Source organism: Antechinus flavipes, chromosome 5, assembly GCF_016432865.1.
Source record: "Antechinus flavipes isolate AdamAnt ecotype Samford, QLD, Australia chromosome 5, AdamAnt_v2, whole genome shotgun sequence".
Classification (NCBI taxonomy): domain Eukaryota; kingdom Metazoa; phylum Chordata; class Mammalia; order Dasyuromorphia; family Dasyuridae; genus Antechinus; species Antechinus flavipes.
The window spans coordinates 279,816,472-279,836,620 of NC_067402.1; the positions used below are offsets into that span (position 1 = coordinate 279,816,472).

The 20,149-nt window shown below is 40.0% G+C and overlaps 1 protein-coding gene across 1 annotated transcript in view; it reads left to right on the forward strand.

Annotated features, from left to right (window-relative positions):
- POLR3B (RNA polymerase III subunit B) overlaps nucleotides 1–18,415 on the forward strand; it is a 124,301-nt gene extending 105,886 nt beyond the window's left edge. The window contains exons 25-28 of the mRNA XM_051961465.1: nucleotides 3,085–3,251; nucleotides 5,087–5,200; nucleotides 8,084–8,257; nucleotides 17,461–18,415. Of these exons, the coding sequence (XP_051817425.1) occupies nucleotides 3,085–3,251; nucleotides 5,087–5,200; nucleotides 8,084–8,257; nucleotides 17,461–17,590 (585 nt within the window). The 3' untranslated portion in view covers nucleotides 17,591–18,415. The remainder of the gene's footprint in view (nucleotides 1–3,084; nucleotides 3,252–5,086; nucleotides 5,201–8,083; nucleotides 8,258–17,460) is intronic.
- Nucleotides 18,416–20,149: the final 1,734 nt, after the last annotated feature.

The window sequence follows — 20,149 nt, forward strand, 5'->3', positions numbered from 1 at the left end:
TGTGCAGATGCTCACATTCTTCCCTTCCAGAAGTAAGTATGTAGACACTGTTGATACCGAGAGTCGAGTCATAGAGTTTTGGCTTTGCTAAAGAGCTCAGAGACTCCTGGTCTCCCCCAAAAGAAATCTCCTGGAAAGTGACCCACACGTGCAAGAATGTTTGTGGCTGCTCTTGTGGCAAGGAACTGGAAACTCAGTGGATACCCATGTGAGTGGGAGAATGGCTGAATAAATTGTGATATATCAGTGTTATGGAATATTATTGTTCGGTAAGAAACGACCAGCAAGATGATTTCAGAGAGGCCTGGAGAGACTTAGATGAACTGTTGCTGAGTGAAGTGAGCAGAACCAGGAGATTATTGTACACGGCAAAATCAATAATATAGGACAGTCAGTTCTGATGAATGTGGCTCTTTCCAACAATGAGATGATTGATACCATTTCCAATGATTGTGTGATGAAGACAGTCATCTATACCCAGAGGACTGTGGGAACTCAGTGTGAATCACAACATAACATTCTCACTCTTTTTGATGTTGTTCACTTGCATTTTGTTTTCTTACTCATTTTCTTTCCTTTTTGAACTGATTTTTCTTTATACAAAGAGAAATTATATAAATATGTTTACACATATTAGATTTAACATATATTTTAACATGTATAACATATATTAGATTACTTACCATCTAGGGGAAGATGTGGGGGGAAGGAGGAGAAAATCTGTATCACAGTGGGCAATGTTGAAAAATTATCTGTGCATATTTTTTTTTTTTTTTTTGGTTTGGTTTGGTTTGGTTTGGGGTTTTTTTGCTGAGGCAATTGGGATTACGTGACTTGCCCAGGGTCACATAGCCAAGAAGTGTTAAGTGTCTGAGGCCAGATTTGAACTCAAGTCCTCCTGACTTTAAGGCTGGTGCTCTATTCACTCTGTGCATATGTTTTGAAAAGAAAAAGCTTAAAAAAATTTTTTTTAATTAAAAAAAGTAAGAATGGGGACAGCAAAAAAAAAAAAAAAAGAAAGAAAAGAATCTTCTAACATATGCTCTACAAGTAGCTGTTTGTCCTTTGTTTAAAGAACTCTAGAAAGGGGCAAGCCAGTGACTACCTATGCCAGCTTATTCTACTCTCAGATGGCTATATTTAGGAGAAAGTTTTTTTTCCTCGAGGCAACTAGGGAATGCAGTAGACAGAGCACTGGCCCTGGAGTCAGGAAATCTGAGTTCAAATTTGGCCTCAGACACTTAAGTAGTTTTGTGAACCTGGGCAAGTCACTTAACTGTCATTACCTTCACAAAAGGGCCAAGTTTTGCCTAACATTCAGCCTAAATATACCTCTCTGCAACTTTCATCCACTGCTTCTAGTGTGGCCTTATAGAGTGCATAGATTAACCCAAAGAAATCTCATGATTCTGCAGGTCTTCAGGTGCTTGAAGACCCCTGAGCTTGTTCTGACAGTCATAGTCAGTTTTTTATGCTTCCTTCCACTGTCTTTTGTCGTTTAAAAGTCCAGGGTTGGTCACTAAGTTCTCTTGTGTCCCACATCGGTTTTTAGGTGACTCCCCTTTCTCCTCATTGGAATTATTTTTCTTCATGCCTTCAGAATATCATCTTGAAAGTCTCCTGGACTGACTTAGCATGTGGAATTTATTCCATAGGATCCTACCTTTTTTCTCTCTGAACTCTTTGAAATCAGCTCTCAGATATCTAATGTCCACATCAGATTTTGCCTGGTTTCCCTCCCTCTATCATAGATTCCGAGTTGGATTGATCACTTCCTGATCCATCAAATTTCCTTTCATTTTCTCTTCAGCAACCAGTTCATTTTGTAAAAAGTAAGAGAGTGTAAATATCCTTCCTTTACCCACATAGTGGTTCCTTGACTTTGAGACAAGCTAGAGAATTAGTAACTATTTAACTTTTAGCAGAGAAAGAACCTAAAACAGATATATGACTATTTGAGTTTACGTCACTGCTATACTGTTTCTTTGGATTATTTCTGATAATTTTCCTAAACTCACCTATTTCTTTCTGTTCAGGTTTCCTTTGATATAACCTGTTGACAGTTTTGCTTTTATTTCAGTTTTGATTGATCTTTGCCATACTGGTATAGAATCTGGTCCTAGATTTTCTCCTATGAATATATCTATTTAATATACAGTGCTCTTCCATCTAATCTTTCATGTGTCCTAGTTATTTTAAATGCATAACCTCTTCAGATGCCATATTCTAGTTATGAGCCCACCTTTGCCAAGTCTCAGTTATCCTTAGGAAGTCAAATTTTGTCTTCTTGGTTTGAGATTTTGAAATTATTTTGATAGGATAAATCTATATTTTGTATATTTGTGTGTAATCATCTGTCACCATGACCCTTAATATTTAGAAGCCCCAGCTCTAAGCTGGACAGGCCCTTGAAAGGTCATTTAGTCCAACCCTTTTATTTCACAAATGAGGAGACTGAAACTCTGATTTGTCAGAGGGTACCTAGATAGTTATTTAGATTTGAATCCAGGTACGTTGACTCCCAATTTAATATTTGTTATTCTTAGCTGCTTTCTTAAATTTTGTCTTGTGAATTTCTGGACATTTTTACTAACATTTGAAGCACTTGAATTGCATAGTGTCCAACATGAAGAGCTCTTTAAGAGACCCTATCTTCATATATAGTCAATACATGTTAGTTGGTTTTAATTTAAAATAATTGTTCAAAAAGTAAACATAAATTATGTGCCTAAATTACTATTACATGAAGTACCTCGTGAAGTCCAAATTCATTGACATTCTCGTTACTTGTGTCTGTGTTCAATAATTATATGACCATAAATCCTTGAAGCTCTCATAGATTGAAACTTCAGAAGTAAGTCCACTTAACTGGCTTGCAGATTCAAAATATGTATATACATATGTAAATAATTGTATGTATAAGTAATAGACATAATATTATTTTTATAATACATATTAGGTAAAGTTGGGTTTGACATTTGATTTTTTAAATGTCCTGTGAACTTTTATATATGTACATATGACAAGGGAGCTGGATAATCACACATTAATTCATGAAGTATATGATTTCTTTATGTAATGCAGGTGGGAAAACTGATTGAATTGTTGGCTGGGAAGGCTGGAGTGCTTGATGGCAAATTTCACTATGGGACAGCTTTTGGAGGCAGTAAAGTTAAGGATGTGTGTGAAGATCTTGTTCGTCATGGTTATAACTACTTGGGAAAAGACTATGTAACATCTGGCATTACTGGGTGAGCATTTTTTGGCCTGAAACACTTTGAAAGAAGTGGGGAGATCTTGTTGAGATGGGTGGGGAAGCTTCTTTAGATTTCATTTTCATAACTTAATTTATATGTATCACCCTTTCAGTAAACAGAAATCTAAATTTTGAAAACATGTACTCAGAAGATGCTTATTCTCATTCCAAAAGATTCTTCATTTCACTAAAGTTTCCTTTAAATATTGGACTTTCCTTTTTGTATCTGAATGTATTTTCAGATTATAAAGAGAGACTGAGGAGCAAAAAATTGTAAAGTAAAATAGTATAATGTTAGTAAATTAGAAAACATTATAATTTATGACAAGTCTATGTACACATCAGTTACATAAAATCAGTTGCCAAAAAACAATATGAGAGTTTTAATTTGCACTGGTTTTTAAATCTCTTGAATGTTAATGAAAATCTCTGGAGAGTAGAAACGTAAAAACACTGTTTGGGTTTTACTGGTTTTGACAAACTTGAAAATGCTAAATCAATAAGGAATCCAGCTCAGTATTGTTTAACATTGTAAGTATTTATAAGACCATAAATGCCATTAAAGTGCCCCTCTTAATTAGGTTTTTTTTCCCGTAATACCTGAAATGTTAGAGCAAATATTTTATAATAGAGAAATGTGTATCTGCTTCAAAAGTAGCTTTGTCCATGTGAGAGCAGTTTGATCCTCTTAATTTATCGGTTAGAAAATCCTTCTCTCCCTCCACCTAGACAGCCTGATCCCAGCTTGCTGATACCTTATTGCATCTTAGAGCAGCAATTCTTGAATTTTTTCAGATCAGGATCCAGTTCCCCTTCTCCCCAATAGGTTTTATGTGGGTTAATCTATTGAGATTTCCTACATTAAAATTAAAACATCTTATTATTATAATGAAAATAGTTATGGAACTCATAGGTGTCCTAAAAGAGTCTCATGGATTCTCAGGTATCCCCACACCATACTACAGAGGAACTGGGAAAAGAGTCCTGAATTGGGTTGTTAGGTAACCAGATTCAAATCTCAGCTGTTCTACTGACTGGTAGTGTGACCATGGACAAGGAAGGCATTTAAGTCACCTCTGCCTCGGTTCCCCCATCTGTAAAAGTGGGGATAGTAATGCTGAAGCAGCCTCCTGCCTCTTAATGATCGAAGCAGGGGATCTTTCTGTGAGTCTCAGAAAACTCTGTGTGTGAACTGCTTATAGTCATGTTCACTTCCCAACATCCTCTAACTCATGTACGGAAAATGAGGCTTCCTGGAGGCATCCTGCTCTCTAAGCATTGGAGGCAGAAATACCCTACTCATGGATAGTCTGAAAAGAAGAGAAAACCTAACTTGGTTACTCTGGTTGCAGAAGGAGGATATAAAAATCTCAGAATCGAAAGGGGCCTCCCCTGTTCTCTGATCCAGTCCCTACCAAAATTCTAGCAGATCACTGACAAGGCTCATCTCCCTGGCAGAAGACCCTTAAGCTTCTCTCAGCCCTTTCCATGCAGGGCCTGCTTTATTAGACAGTGTTTTCTTACTTCGAGCGGTTTGGACTTCCCTGAAACTCATGAGTCCGACTTCCACTCTCTGGGGCCAAGCTTCTGTCCCACAGTCTGAAGCCCTGTGGCTTGTGCTAACTTTCAAAGGGACATGTGTATCATTTTTAGCTTTTTGGTTAGCCTGTCACCAGTTTAACTTTCATTAATTGCTCAAGGGCTGAAAATCATGTCCTTCATTCAGTTTGTCATAGACTTCTATATGACTAAGTTAAGGCCAGCTATTGCCCCTGTTCTCACATAAAATAGGACATCTTTTATTTGGACCAAATCTCTGATTCCTCCCAGGGAACCTTTGGAAGCCTATATCTATTTTGGCCCTGTGTACTATCAGAAGCTGAAGCACATGGTGCTGGACAAGATGCACGCCAGAGCGCGAGGACCGCGCGCTGTCCTAACCAGGTAATCCAGACCAAGGACGCTGGGCGGATGCTCCCGCACCAGGGCATGAGGATTCGGGGATGGCAGTGAGACGCTCCTGCTTTTGGAAAAGGAGTCCTTCAGTGACTGACCCAGGAGGGGCTGGCATAAGTGCCTGAGAGAGATCCGAGGGGAGGCTTTATGGGGGCTCCGAGAAGAATTGACTTTTCTGTTCAGTCAAGTTGAAATTCACAGGCTTGTCTTACTGGAGCTCTAGATGTTGGGTTTGCTTTATTTCGGGCTGGATGGGCTGGTACCATCACAGAAGGACGAATGAATGAGAGAGGAAGATCTCAAAGCATGTGAAGGTCGTTCCGTAGCCACATAATGAGAGCCACTCTAGATACTGTCGGGGATCTGTAGTTCCCATGCCCCGTAGTCTGGGGGTCCCTGGCCAGACTGCTTTCTATCCCATGGCCAGGATAGCTAATAAAGAGGCACGTGTTCCCTAGGCTGGCCATGAGGTGATGATGGATCTGAGGTAAGTATGAGAGAAATCTGAGGGGTTTGGTGAGCACGGCATGAAGGGACTCTTATCCTAGGCTGCCTCGGGGAGTGCTTTCTGTCCACTTCTGAGCAACCCATTTCAGGGAAGGTTGGGCAGACTGCAGCCTCCCCAGAAGAAGGCAGGTGGGAAGCCTAGGAAGTGTCCAGAGGCGTGTCACTGGCAGGAAGCAGGCTGCTAGGCCAGGAGGGGCCGTGATGGCTGTCTCCAAGTATTTGAAAAATTATTCTATGGAAAAGGGAATAGCCTGGGGGACAGAAGGAAGGAGAAAAGGGGGAGGCTGCCCAGTGGCTTAACATCAGGAAAAAGCTCCTTAGAGGAGGCAGAGGCCCCCCCACCCAAGGGGCAGAAGGGACCTTGGCTGAGGGGCCATTGTTTGCAAAGGGCCCCAGGTTAGATGTCCTCACATCTCCATCCCAGCCCTTGGATTCTGGGGTGAATTCTCTGGCCATGGTGACTATTCAGCGATGTAATTACCCAGGGAATATGTATTACACATTAATCAGAAGTTCAGTTGCGCAGCATATTTTTAAATGCTAATAGCCGAGTTCAATTAAATTCAGTTCCTTATTGAGAACTGTTTGCATGATATGCTCGGGTTTTTTACAGCAATAGAAGGGAGGAAAATGAAGCAGCTGTTTTTTACAATAGGAGAGGTGTGGATGACTCAATCCTTTGACCCTTTAATATAAAGCAAATGCATACATCTATTGAAATGATAGACACATGTGCTCTGGAAATGCAAGAGCGGGGCGGAAAGCAGAGATTCTGAGGCTCATAACCCTCCCCGTGAGGAGACCACGGTGTGGGCAGCTCGGTCTCTTCTGTGATGTTCTTCCTGCCCCTTAAGTTACAACAGTCAAAAACTCTGTAAGAGCAGCATAAAGGCCAAAGCAGCCACGGCCCGTGTATAGTTTTGTTGTGTGAAAGGGGCAATTATTTATTACCGTTAGTGTTCCTGCTTTTTAAGTTTCCTCACAAATAAAGTCGGTGGGCAGTCCTCTCTGACCTTTTAAGTTTACAAAAACGCCTCCAGTTTGGGGGCCCAACATGAGAAGGATTGCGTGCTCTTGTTATTATTCAGTAAAACAATATATAAGCGACAGAAGCTACAGTGAATTCAGACGCACTTCTAAATGTATTTTCCACAGTGGTACCTGCACATATCTGAAGCAGACGAACATATTTGTGGTTGTTTGGCTGAGGCAGCTGGGGTTAAGTGACTTGCCCGGGGTCCCACAGCCAGGAAGTGTTAAGTGTCTGAGACCAGATTTGAACTCGGGTCCTCCTGACTTCAGGCCCGGGGCTCTATCCACTGCACCCCCTGGCTGCCCCCAGATGTACATATTTGAATGAAACATTATTGTCTTCAAATAGGACAGTTGCTTATTACGAGATGGATCCCGTGTAGCCAGAGGCCCCGAGACTAGGAAGTACTGAGTTAGACCGTGTCTGTGTGTGGGCGCACCCAGCCAGTGCTGTTCACCAGCTAGCCATCTCTCAAAGCACATGACCGAGCGTAAGGGGGCTGAGGAGCAAGAGTCTCCACTAGCTGGCTGGGAGAGGGGCAAAAAGCAGGGGGGGAGGAGGGGAGAGATAGCCCTTGTGCCCTATCGACAGCCAGTCCCTAACGTCACCTTAAAATGTGAAGCATCGCCTGCTGGATGCCCTCAAATGCGACATGCAGAATGTTCAACCCCCTTTCGTTGTTTTTCAGGGATTGTCAGGAATTGTGAAGGCATCCTACAGATTTTTTATTTGCAACTAAGACTTTTATTTCTGAGAAGAATTAATCCATGACAGACTTCCTCTGAGTTGATTTATAGGAATATTTGGAAATTATTTAGTGATTTGAATGAGAAAAGCAGGGTGCCAGCCCCAGGTGTCTGTGTATGTGTAATAGAATGACAGGTTGGGGTGCTCATAGAGGACCCAGTGCGGAATAATGGGACAGCATTGGATCTGGAGGTGGAAACTCAGGTTTGAAATACACTCTGCCCATTTTTGTGGGACATTGGGCAAGTTCCCTGGTCTCTCCGGAGCTCCTTTTTCATTTTCAATATGAGTAATAATAATTATGTATGGATTTGTACTGCCTTATGGAGATTGATTTGTTCCTCACATTTTCCTGGTTTTTGATTTTTTTAAATGACAGACTCTTTCATCTGGGCCTATAATTCTGTAAGCACTGGCAACAGCCTTGGAGAGGCTGGGGTTCTCTTTCTTGTTCCTTTTCTCTTAGCTTTAAAATAGGGGGAAAGTACGTGTGCTCCACAAGAGGCTTCTGTTCTTTATGTTTTTCACTAATTTGAGATCTTTTCAATCCAAATACCACATTTGTCTGATGATTTGTTTCAAAGGCAGCCCACAGAAGGTCGATCCCGAGATGGTGGTTTGCGTCTTGGAGAAATGGAACGTGACTGCCTGATCGGTTATGGAGCCAGCATGCTTTTGCTAGAGAGATTAATGATTTCAAGTGATGCCTTTGAGGTAGATGTCTGTGGGCAGTGTGGACTTCTGGGATATTCTGGCTGGTAAGTTGATACCATATGTATTTTGTGCCTCCTCCTCTCCTCTAAGTCAGTTCCCTGCTTCTCCTTTTTAACATCTCTCACCCAATACACCTTTACCCCTTTTCTTTTTTCCCCCTGTGATTCTTCATATATATATATATATATATATATATTGACTTTTTCCTGGTAACAAGCAGGTTGGACCCATACATATATATATATATATATATATATATATGCTAACCCCAAGTCATTTGACAACCTCTCATGATAACATTGTGGGATGGTGTTAAAAAGAATGAATGAATAAGGCATCATTTATTAAACATTTGGCACCAGCCAGAAGTAAAGACAAAAAGCAAGAGCAGTTGCTGCCATCGAGGAGCTTATATTCTCACAGAGGACATGCACAAAAGATAAAAAAGCAATTATTTGATGCTCATTAAGTAACTCCTCAGATTAATTTTTGTTTGGAAGGCGTTCTCTAGAAGTTTGCACCTACCTTGATCTGGGGACCATCCTGGTGTTTCGTTTTATTCGTGCCTTTGGTTTTTATACCACAGTCATCCTACAAAGTATATATAGCCCACTCCATTGACTTTTTCCTGGTAACAAGCAGGTCGGACCCATCTAGCAGCCAGCTCTGACCCTGACTCTTTTCCTATCTTCTGTCTGTCATTCCTGCTCTTTGGAGCACAAGCATCTACTAGGGACTTAATAAATGTTGCTAAGTTGAAGGAGTCATGGTGGTCAGTATTCTTTCCATTTACATTTTTGTAGATGTGCTGATATCATTCTTTGCTCTACCTTACTTCATACATGGCTGCCCATGTCTCTGAATTCTTCATATTCTTTGCTTTTTTATATTGCAGTAGTATTACATCACATTCATATAGCACAGTTTGTTCCGCTATTCCCTACTCAGTGGGCACTCATTTTTTCCTAAAAATTTTACTCCCAAAAAAGTGTTATTCATTACTTTGGTTCACTTCAGGCCTTTCTGGATCTGTCCTCTCCTCCCTTTGGACAATTATCTTATGTACAGTTACTTTTGTATTATTTTGTACAATGTTGCTTTAGCTCTGCGGGATTTTTGTAATTCTTGTCTTTATGTGCACATATCCATGTTGACTATGTGGTGATCTGTCGTGTTTCCTACAAGAACTTAACATCCCAAGAGATGAGATAAGACCTAGCTGTATTTTTTAGCATGTAGTATTCACCTTCAAAGGACTTAGTTGACTACCTGCCTAGAGAGTAGATCCCTAAGCAGCAGCTGAGCAGTGCTGAGTCCTGGCTCAGTGATAATGCAGCCAGCATGGAGCAGAGACTCCTTAAGAACCGAGTCAAGGAAACTTCCCCGCTTCTTTTAAAAGGCAGAAGGAGCCTTGAGCCCTGGACCTTGGGCTCCACTCTGCCAGGGTCATGTGGCCATGGACAAACCAATTCACAGAATCTCCATGTTGGAAGCTGAGTCTCTGCTTTTGAAGGTCTCCAGTTTCCAGCCAAGATGGCATCCCCCTGTGGTCTGGGTCTAGTCTTCAGACAGCTTTTTCTTGCCTGAAGGCCCAGTCTCTCTCCTCCTGCCATTGCTGCTAGATCTGTCCTGTGGGGCCATTCAGAGCAGTTCTCATCTTTTTTCCATGTCACAGCCTTTCGGAGATCCGAAGACAGCCTGCTGAAAATTCTCACCTCCAAGCACAGGAGCCCCTATTATTTCACCTGACAGCCACATGTGATAATCTCTGTCTCCCAAGGGGGCGTCACCCATCCATGGTAAACTGCCAATTAAAGACCCCCGCTTCCTTTTCCACATACCCACAAATTTCTTAATATTTTCTAAAACTCTGCTAGGAACCAAAGACAAGTTTGCTGCCATCTGTTTTGAAGAATCAACCCTCTTCCTTATTTTGGGGGGAATGGGTGAGAATCCACATTGTGCCTAATTCCAGCTCGTAGCATTTCTCTCATTCTCCATGGTTTTTCAGAGATCACTGGTCATAATTCAGTATTTCTTATTTTCCATTTCCTTTAGTTCCCTGAAATATAGTTCAGTCTGGTCTAATGACTAGAATTCACTGAAGAAGTGAGGAGCTTTCTTATCACTCTCCCACTTATCTTGAATTTCATCTTTTATACCAATTATACTTCTGGGTAAAAGGATAGTTCTCTGTAGTAGAGAAAACAGAAGTAAATGAGAGTTAAGTACTTCTGTCTGTTATCATCCACCGTTGGCCAATAATCCCATTGCCCTTTTGATTTTTCCCTTGCCCCTTGGGTGCCCAAAAGGCTTTTTTGGGTATTCACCACTAGCTCTAGTGCTCCTGACATCCTTGTGACAGACCTGCGCTTACTTCCATCTCCTTTCTCTTTCTTTTTCTCTCCTCCTCTCTGTTTTTTCTCTAAATATCACCTTCACAATTTCATATTCTTCCCTGATGAAACAAGAGGGCCCGACCACATGATCCCTAAGACACCCAAGTCATTGCTCTCTGATCATGGAAGGGACCGTGAGGCGCGTGCCTTCAGGCCTTGCTCCCGGGGCAGCATTTTGCTCTGCTGTTGCCTGAGTCATGTAACCCGAGCATCAGATTGAGGCGACTCAAACCCAGCGGGCCAGGCCTGGTGGCCAGAGCCCGCACCTGCCCAGGTGGAGGAGGCCCCTTGTCGATGGGGTCGCGTGCAGTCAGCTTGCTACAGTTGATGCTTTTCCTCCGATTGTGTGAATAGAGGGAGAGTGTAGTGGGAGAGAGCCTGGCGTCTTGTGTGTGGATGGGCAGGGGCCTTTTCTGGCTTGTTTCTGGGCTGGGATACCGATTCATCTTTTGAAATGTGCCTGGAGACCGAGCTGGAGGGGCCTGAAACAGCTTCTGGCAGTCCAGGGAGCAGACTCAGTACCTGAGTCCCTTCTGGTTTGATGCGGGGTCTTATGGTCTCCCTTTGGGAAGGGAGCCTGGGTCAGTGCTGTGGATCGGAGTCAGGAGCCTCCAGGGGGGCCGGCCAGTCTGATTCACATCCATGTGGCCCTTCAGCGAAACACAGATACGGGCGTGGGTTAGGAGACGGCCTGTTCAGATCCGACAGTTCCTGGCTCAGCGGACCCTGTCGTTTCTGTGTCTGTGTTCCCCCGCCTTGCCTTTGATGCAGTGTTAAGTCAGCACAACACCTGAGCATCTTGGGTCTCACTGAGTAGGCCTGAGAACACTGTTGAGGACCAGAGGGATCTGTTCCTGATGGGTGTGAGAAGGAGGAAGTTCCGGGCCCACAGAGGCTCCTGGCAGGTTCTGCCTTCTGGCCCAGGGACCTAATGATGCTGCCATTTCTGCAACCTGGCTCTCCCTGATGTGGGAGGGGGCCAGAGGGTCGGTGGGGGGAAGCCACTCTCTAATGAGCAGCACAATGAAAGCCACGCAATTAGAGCCACCGAGGCCCTCTGCAGCAGCCCTTCCTCAGGGACTCGCACATTAGTGCAGCATTGCTATGGAGCTTGTTCTCCAGAAGACATGGGGGCGGGCGTCACAAAAAGCAAAGGCCCAATGAAAACTCGCCCTAAAAGAAAATCCCTAGTAAGAATTATATCTACAGGGAAGGTTTAATTTCTCCTGTGAAATGACAGTCCCTGCTTTTGCTTTGTATCTAGAGCCATCTGTCATCTTGGTTTTCGTTTGGACAGACAAGTCCACATTTGGGTTGATTCACTCAGGTGTACAAGGTCATTTTGAAAAGGTTGTCAACAGAGGCATCCTTCTTGTTTCAGCTGCTGAGATCAGGATACTTTCTGGTTTATTACAGGTATATGTAGGAAAATTTCAAATGAATGATCTTGGATTGAGAGCATGGGGTAATGTGTTATGAGGAAGAAAACTATAGGAGTATCGGCAAACAAGAGACTCTTCTTTTTAGTGGGAGAGAGAAAACTTAGTTACGGAATGACCTAGACCAATTATAAGAAAGGTTTCAAATGGAGATCAAGTGTGAGAGGTCTCAATTCAAAATATGATCCAAGGGGAAATCAAATCCAAATCCAAATGTGGGAAAATAAAAAGGGAAAACCATTGGACAAGTATTTATTTGGAGTTCAGTGCCATGTTGGGTGTTGTACAGTTAGTTACACAGTGGATGAAAATTAACTTTCTGTATATTTGCTGCTCTCTTCCCTACCTGCATGTCTTTGTATATTCATGAATATCCTCTCTGTCAGAAGCTGTAGCAGTAGAAGGATATAGCTCTCAGGAGGAAAACCAAAAATTCAGAAGAATATTAGGGGACCTTACCAAAAAGGAAAAAATCAAGAGCAGTCTCTTGTCTCTTGACGTCTCTTTCCCCAGTAATTCTTCTAAGGCACCTGAGTCAGATTCGAAACTGAATATTCAGGCTTTTTTGTTACTGTCCCCCTTCAACTTCAGGTGTGAGTGGTCTCAGCATGGAAAGGGGAACCATTCCCTCTAATTGTGTTTATTAACTTTATATATACAACCATTATAATATAAATGTCAATATAAATATAAAACATTTGAATAGATGTGTATGCAAAGTACTTAGATAGTTTAAAGGGGATGAGGTGGCCAGCACCTGAAGTTGGGAAAGGCTATGTACAGAAGATGGTGTTCAAGCACATCTTTCCCCCCCTCTTAATAGTGATTTATTTTTTCCCAATTACATGTAAAGATAATTTTTGCCATTTATTTTTGGAAATTTTGAGTTCCAAATCTTTTTTCCTTTCTTTTCTCAAGACAGCAAGCATATAGGTTATACACGTACCATCATGTAAAACACATTTTCGCATTAATCATGTTATAAAAGAAGACTTGGAACAAAAGAGAAAAATCAATAAACAACAAAAAAGAGAGAAATACAATGATTTCATCTGCATTCAGACCCCATAGTTCTTTCTCTGGATGTGGAATTGCCTTAAATCATTGTGTTGCTGAGAAAAGCTAAGTCTTTCAGAGTTGATCATTACACAGAGTTGATCAGAACACTGCGTAGGTGTTCTCTTGGTTCTGCTCACTTCACTCATGTAAGCTTTTCCAGGTTTTTCTGAAATCCTCCTGTTCATCACTTCCTACACCACGATATTTTCCATTACATTCATATACAACCTCTTGTTCAGCCATTCCTCAATTGATGGACAGGCACCCACTCAATTTCCAGTTCTTTACCACCACAAAAAAAAAGCTGTCAAGCTGCATCTTGAAGAGAGAGAAGAGCTCTCCATGAGACGGAAGGAGAGAGGAAGCACATTTTAGCATGAGGGAGATCTGGTTCTGGGGCATTAAGACGATAGATGGAGTGTTGTATGTGATGAAAAAATAATAATAGCTAACGTTTCTGTAGCGCTGTTTACCTAGTACTGTGCTAAGGGCTTTACAGTGATTAGATTAGTCTCTTGGGTGTTATTATTATCCTCACTTTACAGGTGAGGAAACAGGCAGCAGGGCTGAAGTGGCTTGCCTAGGTTTACCAGCAGTGTCCGAGGCTGCCTGTGAGCCCAGCTCTCCCTGACTCTGCACTCTGTGCCACCGGCTGGATCACTGAGAGATACCCAATGAGGCTAGAAAGGCAGGGGTCAGGTGGTTTGGGGCTTTAAAAGCCGAACACTGCAGTCAATTGAGTAGGGGAGTCACAAGGTCAGATAGCTGTCTAGGAGAAATTCACTCTGGTGGTACCAAGTAGGAGGGATTGGGCTAGGGGGGCTCCAGGAATTATCTAGGCCAAGGTTGATGAAGGCCAGAACAAAGGTGACAGGTGGGAGTGTGGAGAACAGCTCAGGTGAGAGAAGTATCCTAGAAACAGAAATGGCAGACCATGGGGTGGTATGAGAGAACAAAGACTCCAGAGTCACATGGAAGAAAAAGACCTGGAAGCCTGGAGGAGGGCAGCTTCTTCAACAGAAAGAGATGCATTTGGGGGAGAGAGCAAGAACAAGAAGTTCTCGACAGATTGAATTTTTTTTTTATTTCAGTAGAATTTTATTTCTTCAGTTACATGCAAAGATAGTTTTCAATATCCACTTCTGTAAGATTCTGAATTAGAAATTTTTTCCTTCCCTTCCCCAAGCCAACAAGCAGTCCAGTATAGGGTATACATGTATAATCATCTCAAACAAATTTTCATGCTAGTCATATTGTAAAAGAAAACTCAAAACAAAAGGGAAAAACTATATATTTGAATAACTTCAGAAGGAAAAATCTGAAAATGAAGAAATATTTAAGTCATTTCAATGATTAAAATAAAACTTTCTTTTTTGTTATTTTTAATAATAGTTTTTAATTTTCAAAATATATGCTGATAGTTTTCAAAATTGACCTTTGTAAAACCTTGTGCTCCAAATTTTTCTTCCTCCCTTCCTCACTTCCTCTTCCCTTAGACAGCAAGTAATCCAATGTATGTTAAATATGTGTGATTCTTCTATACATATTTGCACAGTTATTATGTTTCATAAGAAAAATCAGATAAAAAAGTAAAAGAAAAAAGAAAACAAAATGCACGTAAACTGCACAAAAGATGAAAATAACTATACTGTGATCCACCCTCAGTCCCACAGTTCTCTCTCTGGTGTTTGTGGCTCTCTCCATCACTAGACCATTGGAACTGGCCTAAATCACCTCGATGTTGAAAAGAACCACGTCCATCAGAATCAATTATCACATAATCATCTTGTTGCTGTGTACAATGTTCTCTTGGTTCTACTTCACTTAGCATCAGTTTATGTCGGTCTCTCCAGATCCCTCTGAAATCATCCTATTGGTCGTTTCTTACAGAACAATAATATTCCATAACATTCATATACCATAACTTATTCAGCCATGCTCTGATGGGCATCCACTAAGTTTCCAGTTTCTTGCCACTACAAAGAGAGTTGCCACAAACAATTTTGTACATGTAGGTCCCTTTCCCTCCTTTAAGATCTCTTTGGGATACAGGCTCAGTAGAAACACTGTGGGGTCAAAGGATGTGCACGGCTTAATAGCCTTTTGGGCATAATTCCAAATTGTTCTCCAGAATAGTTGGATCAGTTCAGAATTCCAACAATGTATTAGTGACCCAATTTTCCCACATCCCCTTCAACATTTATCATAATTAACCAACATAAAATATTTTTAATAAGGGTTTGATTTCCAACACAGGCAATCAAAAAAACATAAGACCAAAATCCACTTTCCAGTAGATAAATGGTAAAAAGATATCAATAAGTAATTTTCGAGAAATATATTATATACTATTACCAATAATATAAATATTTTAATTCATTACTAGTAAAAATAAGTTCAAATAAAAACCACTTTCACACAGATTTCTCACTTATCCACAAATTGAGAAAGATGATCAAGGAATAGAATGGTCAGTATCAAAAGGATTATGTAAAAATGGGCACACTAATATATTATTATGTACAAACTATGAGTTAATCCAACTATTTGGGTTTTTTTAGCATATAATTTTATAGTTTAGTTTTGATAATAGTGTGAAAAATAAATTTTCCTGAAGTTACTGGTCCTGTGGGTTGTTGGAATACTAAAATTAACATAAACTGGAATGTTGAACAGCTGAGACAAATATTTTGTGGAATAATTTACAATTTTTAATTCTAACCACTATTTAATAGAGTACCAAAGATTAACCTAAAATGTGTCCAAAGGAAAAGTTGAACTTTAGTATATTATAGAAGTTTTAAAAGCTTAAGTTTGTTATATTGTTTTATTTACTTACACTTGACCTTTTACTTGAAGTGAATTTTAGCTTTAATAAAAGAACATTTAAAAAATAAAAGAACATTTAGCAAATAATGTTGAAAAGCCATCATAAAAACCAGCAAGTAAAAGTAACAATATTTTTAACTCCTCTTTTGTTTGTTTGTTTGCTGTTCCTTTTATATTATTACATGTTAGCAAATAATTTCTTTTGCTGTTTATTCCATTTTCTCAAATTTTTCAAATTAGAGATTTTATTCTACAGCTTACAAAGATGGTTGCCCTAGCTTAGGAAGGATTTTTCAGAAGACTTCTACCTTATCTTAATTGCTTCATACTGAACCTTTATTTTCCTTTGAGTCCAACTCGACTCAGGTCTGCATGTCCCTAAAGAGCAACAATCGGGTCTAGCTTTTAGACTCTTAGGTTCCAACTGGAAAGACTCTTAGGTGATTAATGATCAGGATGGACTGCCAACAGCCCAGCCATTCTGGAAAGAGGTGGAATTATGTGAAGAAAGTGACTTGTGTGCCCACTCTGACCCAAAGTCCACTGATAGGCGTAGATTTCCCCCCATGAGATCAGTAATACAAAAAAGGTCCATGTATATCCAAGTATCTAGAGAAGCACTTTTGTAGTAACAAAGAATTACAAACAAATTAGGTGGCCATTGATTAGGGAAATGCTAAGTAAAGTGTGATGCTTAAATATAAAGGAATATTACTGATGAATCCAGAGAAACATGGGAAGGCTTATATGAACAGATGCAAAAGGAAGGAAGCAGCACCTGGAGAATGCCGTATTTGTTACACAATAGTGACCATGGTGCACATGGAGAGTGACAGTCACCAACTAGTAAAAATAAAATGCTCAAGAGAAAAGAGAAGGTGCCTCTCTCACTGCAGATTAGGGCAGGCTTTTTCAGGGGTTGGCTAGTTTTATTGAACTGGGTTTGGTTTGGTTTGGTTTTTTCCTCTTTTGGTTTTCTGGATAGAAGAAAAGGAATATGTTGGAAAATGCAGGTGATCCAAAAAATATAAACCAGTAGAATTTATTTTAAAAAATAAATAATGTTATTTGCTTGCTTGGTTTGTTTTTTATTGTGTTTTTTCCCTTTTTGTTCTGACTTTTTTTTTTTAAATTTCAGCACAGCATGACAAATATGGAAAAATGTTGAGAATAATTGCACATGTTTAACTTATATCAGATTGTTTGCTGGGATAGGGGGTGGGGAAAAAGAGGGAGAAAAATTTGGAACCAAGGTTTTGTGAAGGTAAATGTTGAAAATTGTTTGCATGTATTTGGAAAAATAATCCACCACTAAAAATAAATAAATAAATAGCATTTAAATATGTTTTATTAAGCCCTTCTCTTTCTGTTCCTGTATTCTAAACTGGGCAGTAAAGAGTTTCTGGAATAAGGAAGGTGGTAGTAGAATTGGGCAGAAAAAATTCTTCTCATTTAAACTGTGACTTGTCCTGTCACTGTTGATGCAAACCCTGACCTCCTTTGTTCTGATTTGTGCTCCAGGTGCCATTACTGCAAATCTTCATGTCACGTGTCTTCCTTGCGAATCCCTTATGCCTGCAAACTGCTATTCCAAGAGCTGCAGTCAATGAACATTATCCCCAGACTAAAACTATCCAAGTACAATGAGTGAAGGTGTAAGTAACACGCATGGAGTTTCAAAAATAAGTGGTCCCATCATTGCACCAGAAGGATCTTGGGTAAAAGTAGTGATGACAAGGAAGAATCGGGACTTCCAGAGACTTCCCAGGCTGTTCGACCTTTGAGTTTTTAAAAAATGGAGTTTTTTGGTACAGTAAAAGATAGAGAAATATTCTCAAATTTGCCCAAACACTTTACTACTTGATTAAAAAAAGACAAAGACATAAACTGAAGCAACATAATAGATCAATAAAGATTGCTTTACACAGGACTTGAAGTTTGCTTCTTAGAAGGCACCACTATTGGGGAGAACAGTGGGAGAATGGATTGGGCTCAATTTGGTGCATCAGAAGCCTGTGATGTTTCCTCTAAAGTGGAAGCTGTGAATCTCCCTATTGTGAGGAGTTCAAATTGTCTTTCATATATCAAAGGAATAGAAAAGGAGCGTGTGACTCCTTCACAGACACACAGACTACTCGATGTAGTTAATACTTAATCCAGCATCATCAGGCCAGCATGTTTTTGCACATAACTGGATTTTCTCTCTAAGTGAAAATGAATATTTAGAGTATCAAACCCTTTTTTGTAAAAAATGTTTTTTACCTTTCTAAAATGTATTCCTCCTAGGAGTATCTAGGAACGATAAGAACTGTTATCCACATTGTCAGACATAGTTGATATGTTGGGTGTTTGTTTTTACATCTTTGCTGTGAGGGCTAACTGAGTGGTTGGATATGGGAAGGAGGAGCAACATTTTAGGAAATGGTGATGTAACAGCAAAAAAGATCTCAATAAAAAGATTTTTTTGTTTTTAAAATTGTGTTAAGACTCAATGAGATATTGAACAGGAGCTTCAATAAAGTGAATCATTTTAGGTGTTCCAAACCATTTATGATTATTGTAAGCATTCAGAGGCCCTCTGTTAGTTGAGCCTCTCTTCCAGAGAATTAAGTTAGGGTTTTCAGAAGGCGGATCTTTAAATAAATGGGACATTGCTGAACTTGGAATCTTTGAGTTGGGGAGGACCTTATACCAAACTCTTCTGCCTATAGTTTATAAAAGCCACTCTGTACATTCCTGATGTCAACCAGCATTTCCGTTTGTGAAAAGTTCACTCCTTGTGAAGATGGAAAAATCAGCTCCCACTTCTTCATGACCATCATTTAATATTTGGAAGCACCAATCATCTCTCCTGTTAGTTTTCTAACCTAAATTCTTGTTGACTGGATTTTATCCATGATTGTCCCAGTATCCGTTTGGAACTCACCAAAGATTTGTATCTTCTCTCTTTTACCAGAGGTGACAGATTTTCATTTTAGTTTACCTTAATGGGCATTTCTGCTGTGTCCTAATCACTGGCTTTGGGATACAAAGGAGTGTAGGAATCAGGAAGACATAAATTCAAATCCTGCCTCACACACTAACTGTTACCCTAGGCAAATCAACTCACCACTGTAAGCCTCCGTTTTCTGATCTACAGAATAGGAATAATAACAGCACCTTTTTCTCAGGCTTATATCAAAATCCTTTGCAAATTTTAAATTGCTGTACAGATGCTAATTACCAAAAGACAAAAAACAGAAACGGCCCCATGACCTCAAGAAGCTTACATTGTGTTGGAGCCTATATTTGATTCTTTTTGTGATCATAGTATATGCTTAATTTTTGTAAGTGGAACTTTTTAAAAATAGTTTTATTTTTTCCCAGTTACATTTAAAACAATTTCTTAATATTTGTTTTTAAAATTTTGAGTTCCAGATTCTTTCCCTCCCCACCTCTTCCCTTTGTTAAGAAGGCACATGTGAAGTGATACAAAGCATTTCTATAAAAATCATGTTGTGAAAGAAATAGATCTCAACCCCCTCCCCCCCCCAAAAAAAAACCCTCAAGAAAGATTAAAAAAAAAAAAAGGGTATGCTTCAATCTGTATTCAGATACAATCAGTTCTTTCTCTGGGTATGGATAGCATTTTTTTTATCCTAAGTCCTTCAGAGTAGCTGTAGATCAGTTGTGTTGCTGAGAATAGCAAAGTCGTTCACGGCTGATCATCCTATATTACTATATGACTTTGTATACAGTACATTTCACTTTGCTTAAGTTTGTGGAGGACTTTACAGGTTTTTCTGAGAGCATCCTGCTCATCATTTCCCATGGAACAATAATATTCCATCATAATCGCATACCATGGTTTATTCAGTCATGCCCCAATTGATGGGCATCCCCCAATTTCCAATTTTTTGCCAAGAAGAGAGCTGTTTATAAATATTTTTGTACATATAAATCCTTTTCCTTTTTTAAAAATCTCTTGGGATTCATGCCTAGTAGTAGTATTGTTAGGTCAAAGGAGATACATGATTTTATAGCCCTTGGGCATATTTTATATTTTATTCTTTTGTGTTTTGTGACATTTTTTATCATTTGGCCCAGTTATATGGCATATATCACCTTAGTAGATAATAATTCTTTAAAATTCACCTTCAGCAGATCTCATCATTGAAAAAAAGCCTTCCATATTCTTTTCCAAGAAAAGCCTGTTAAATTTCCAAAACAT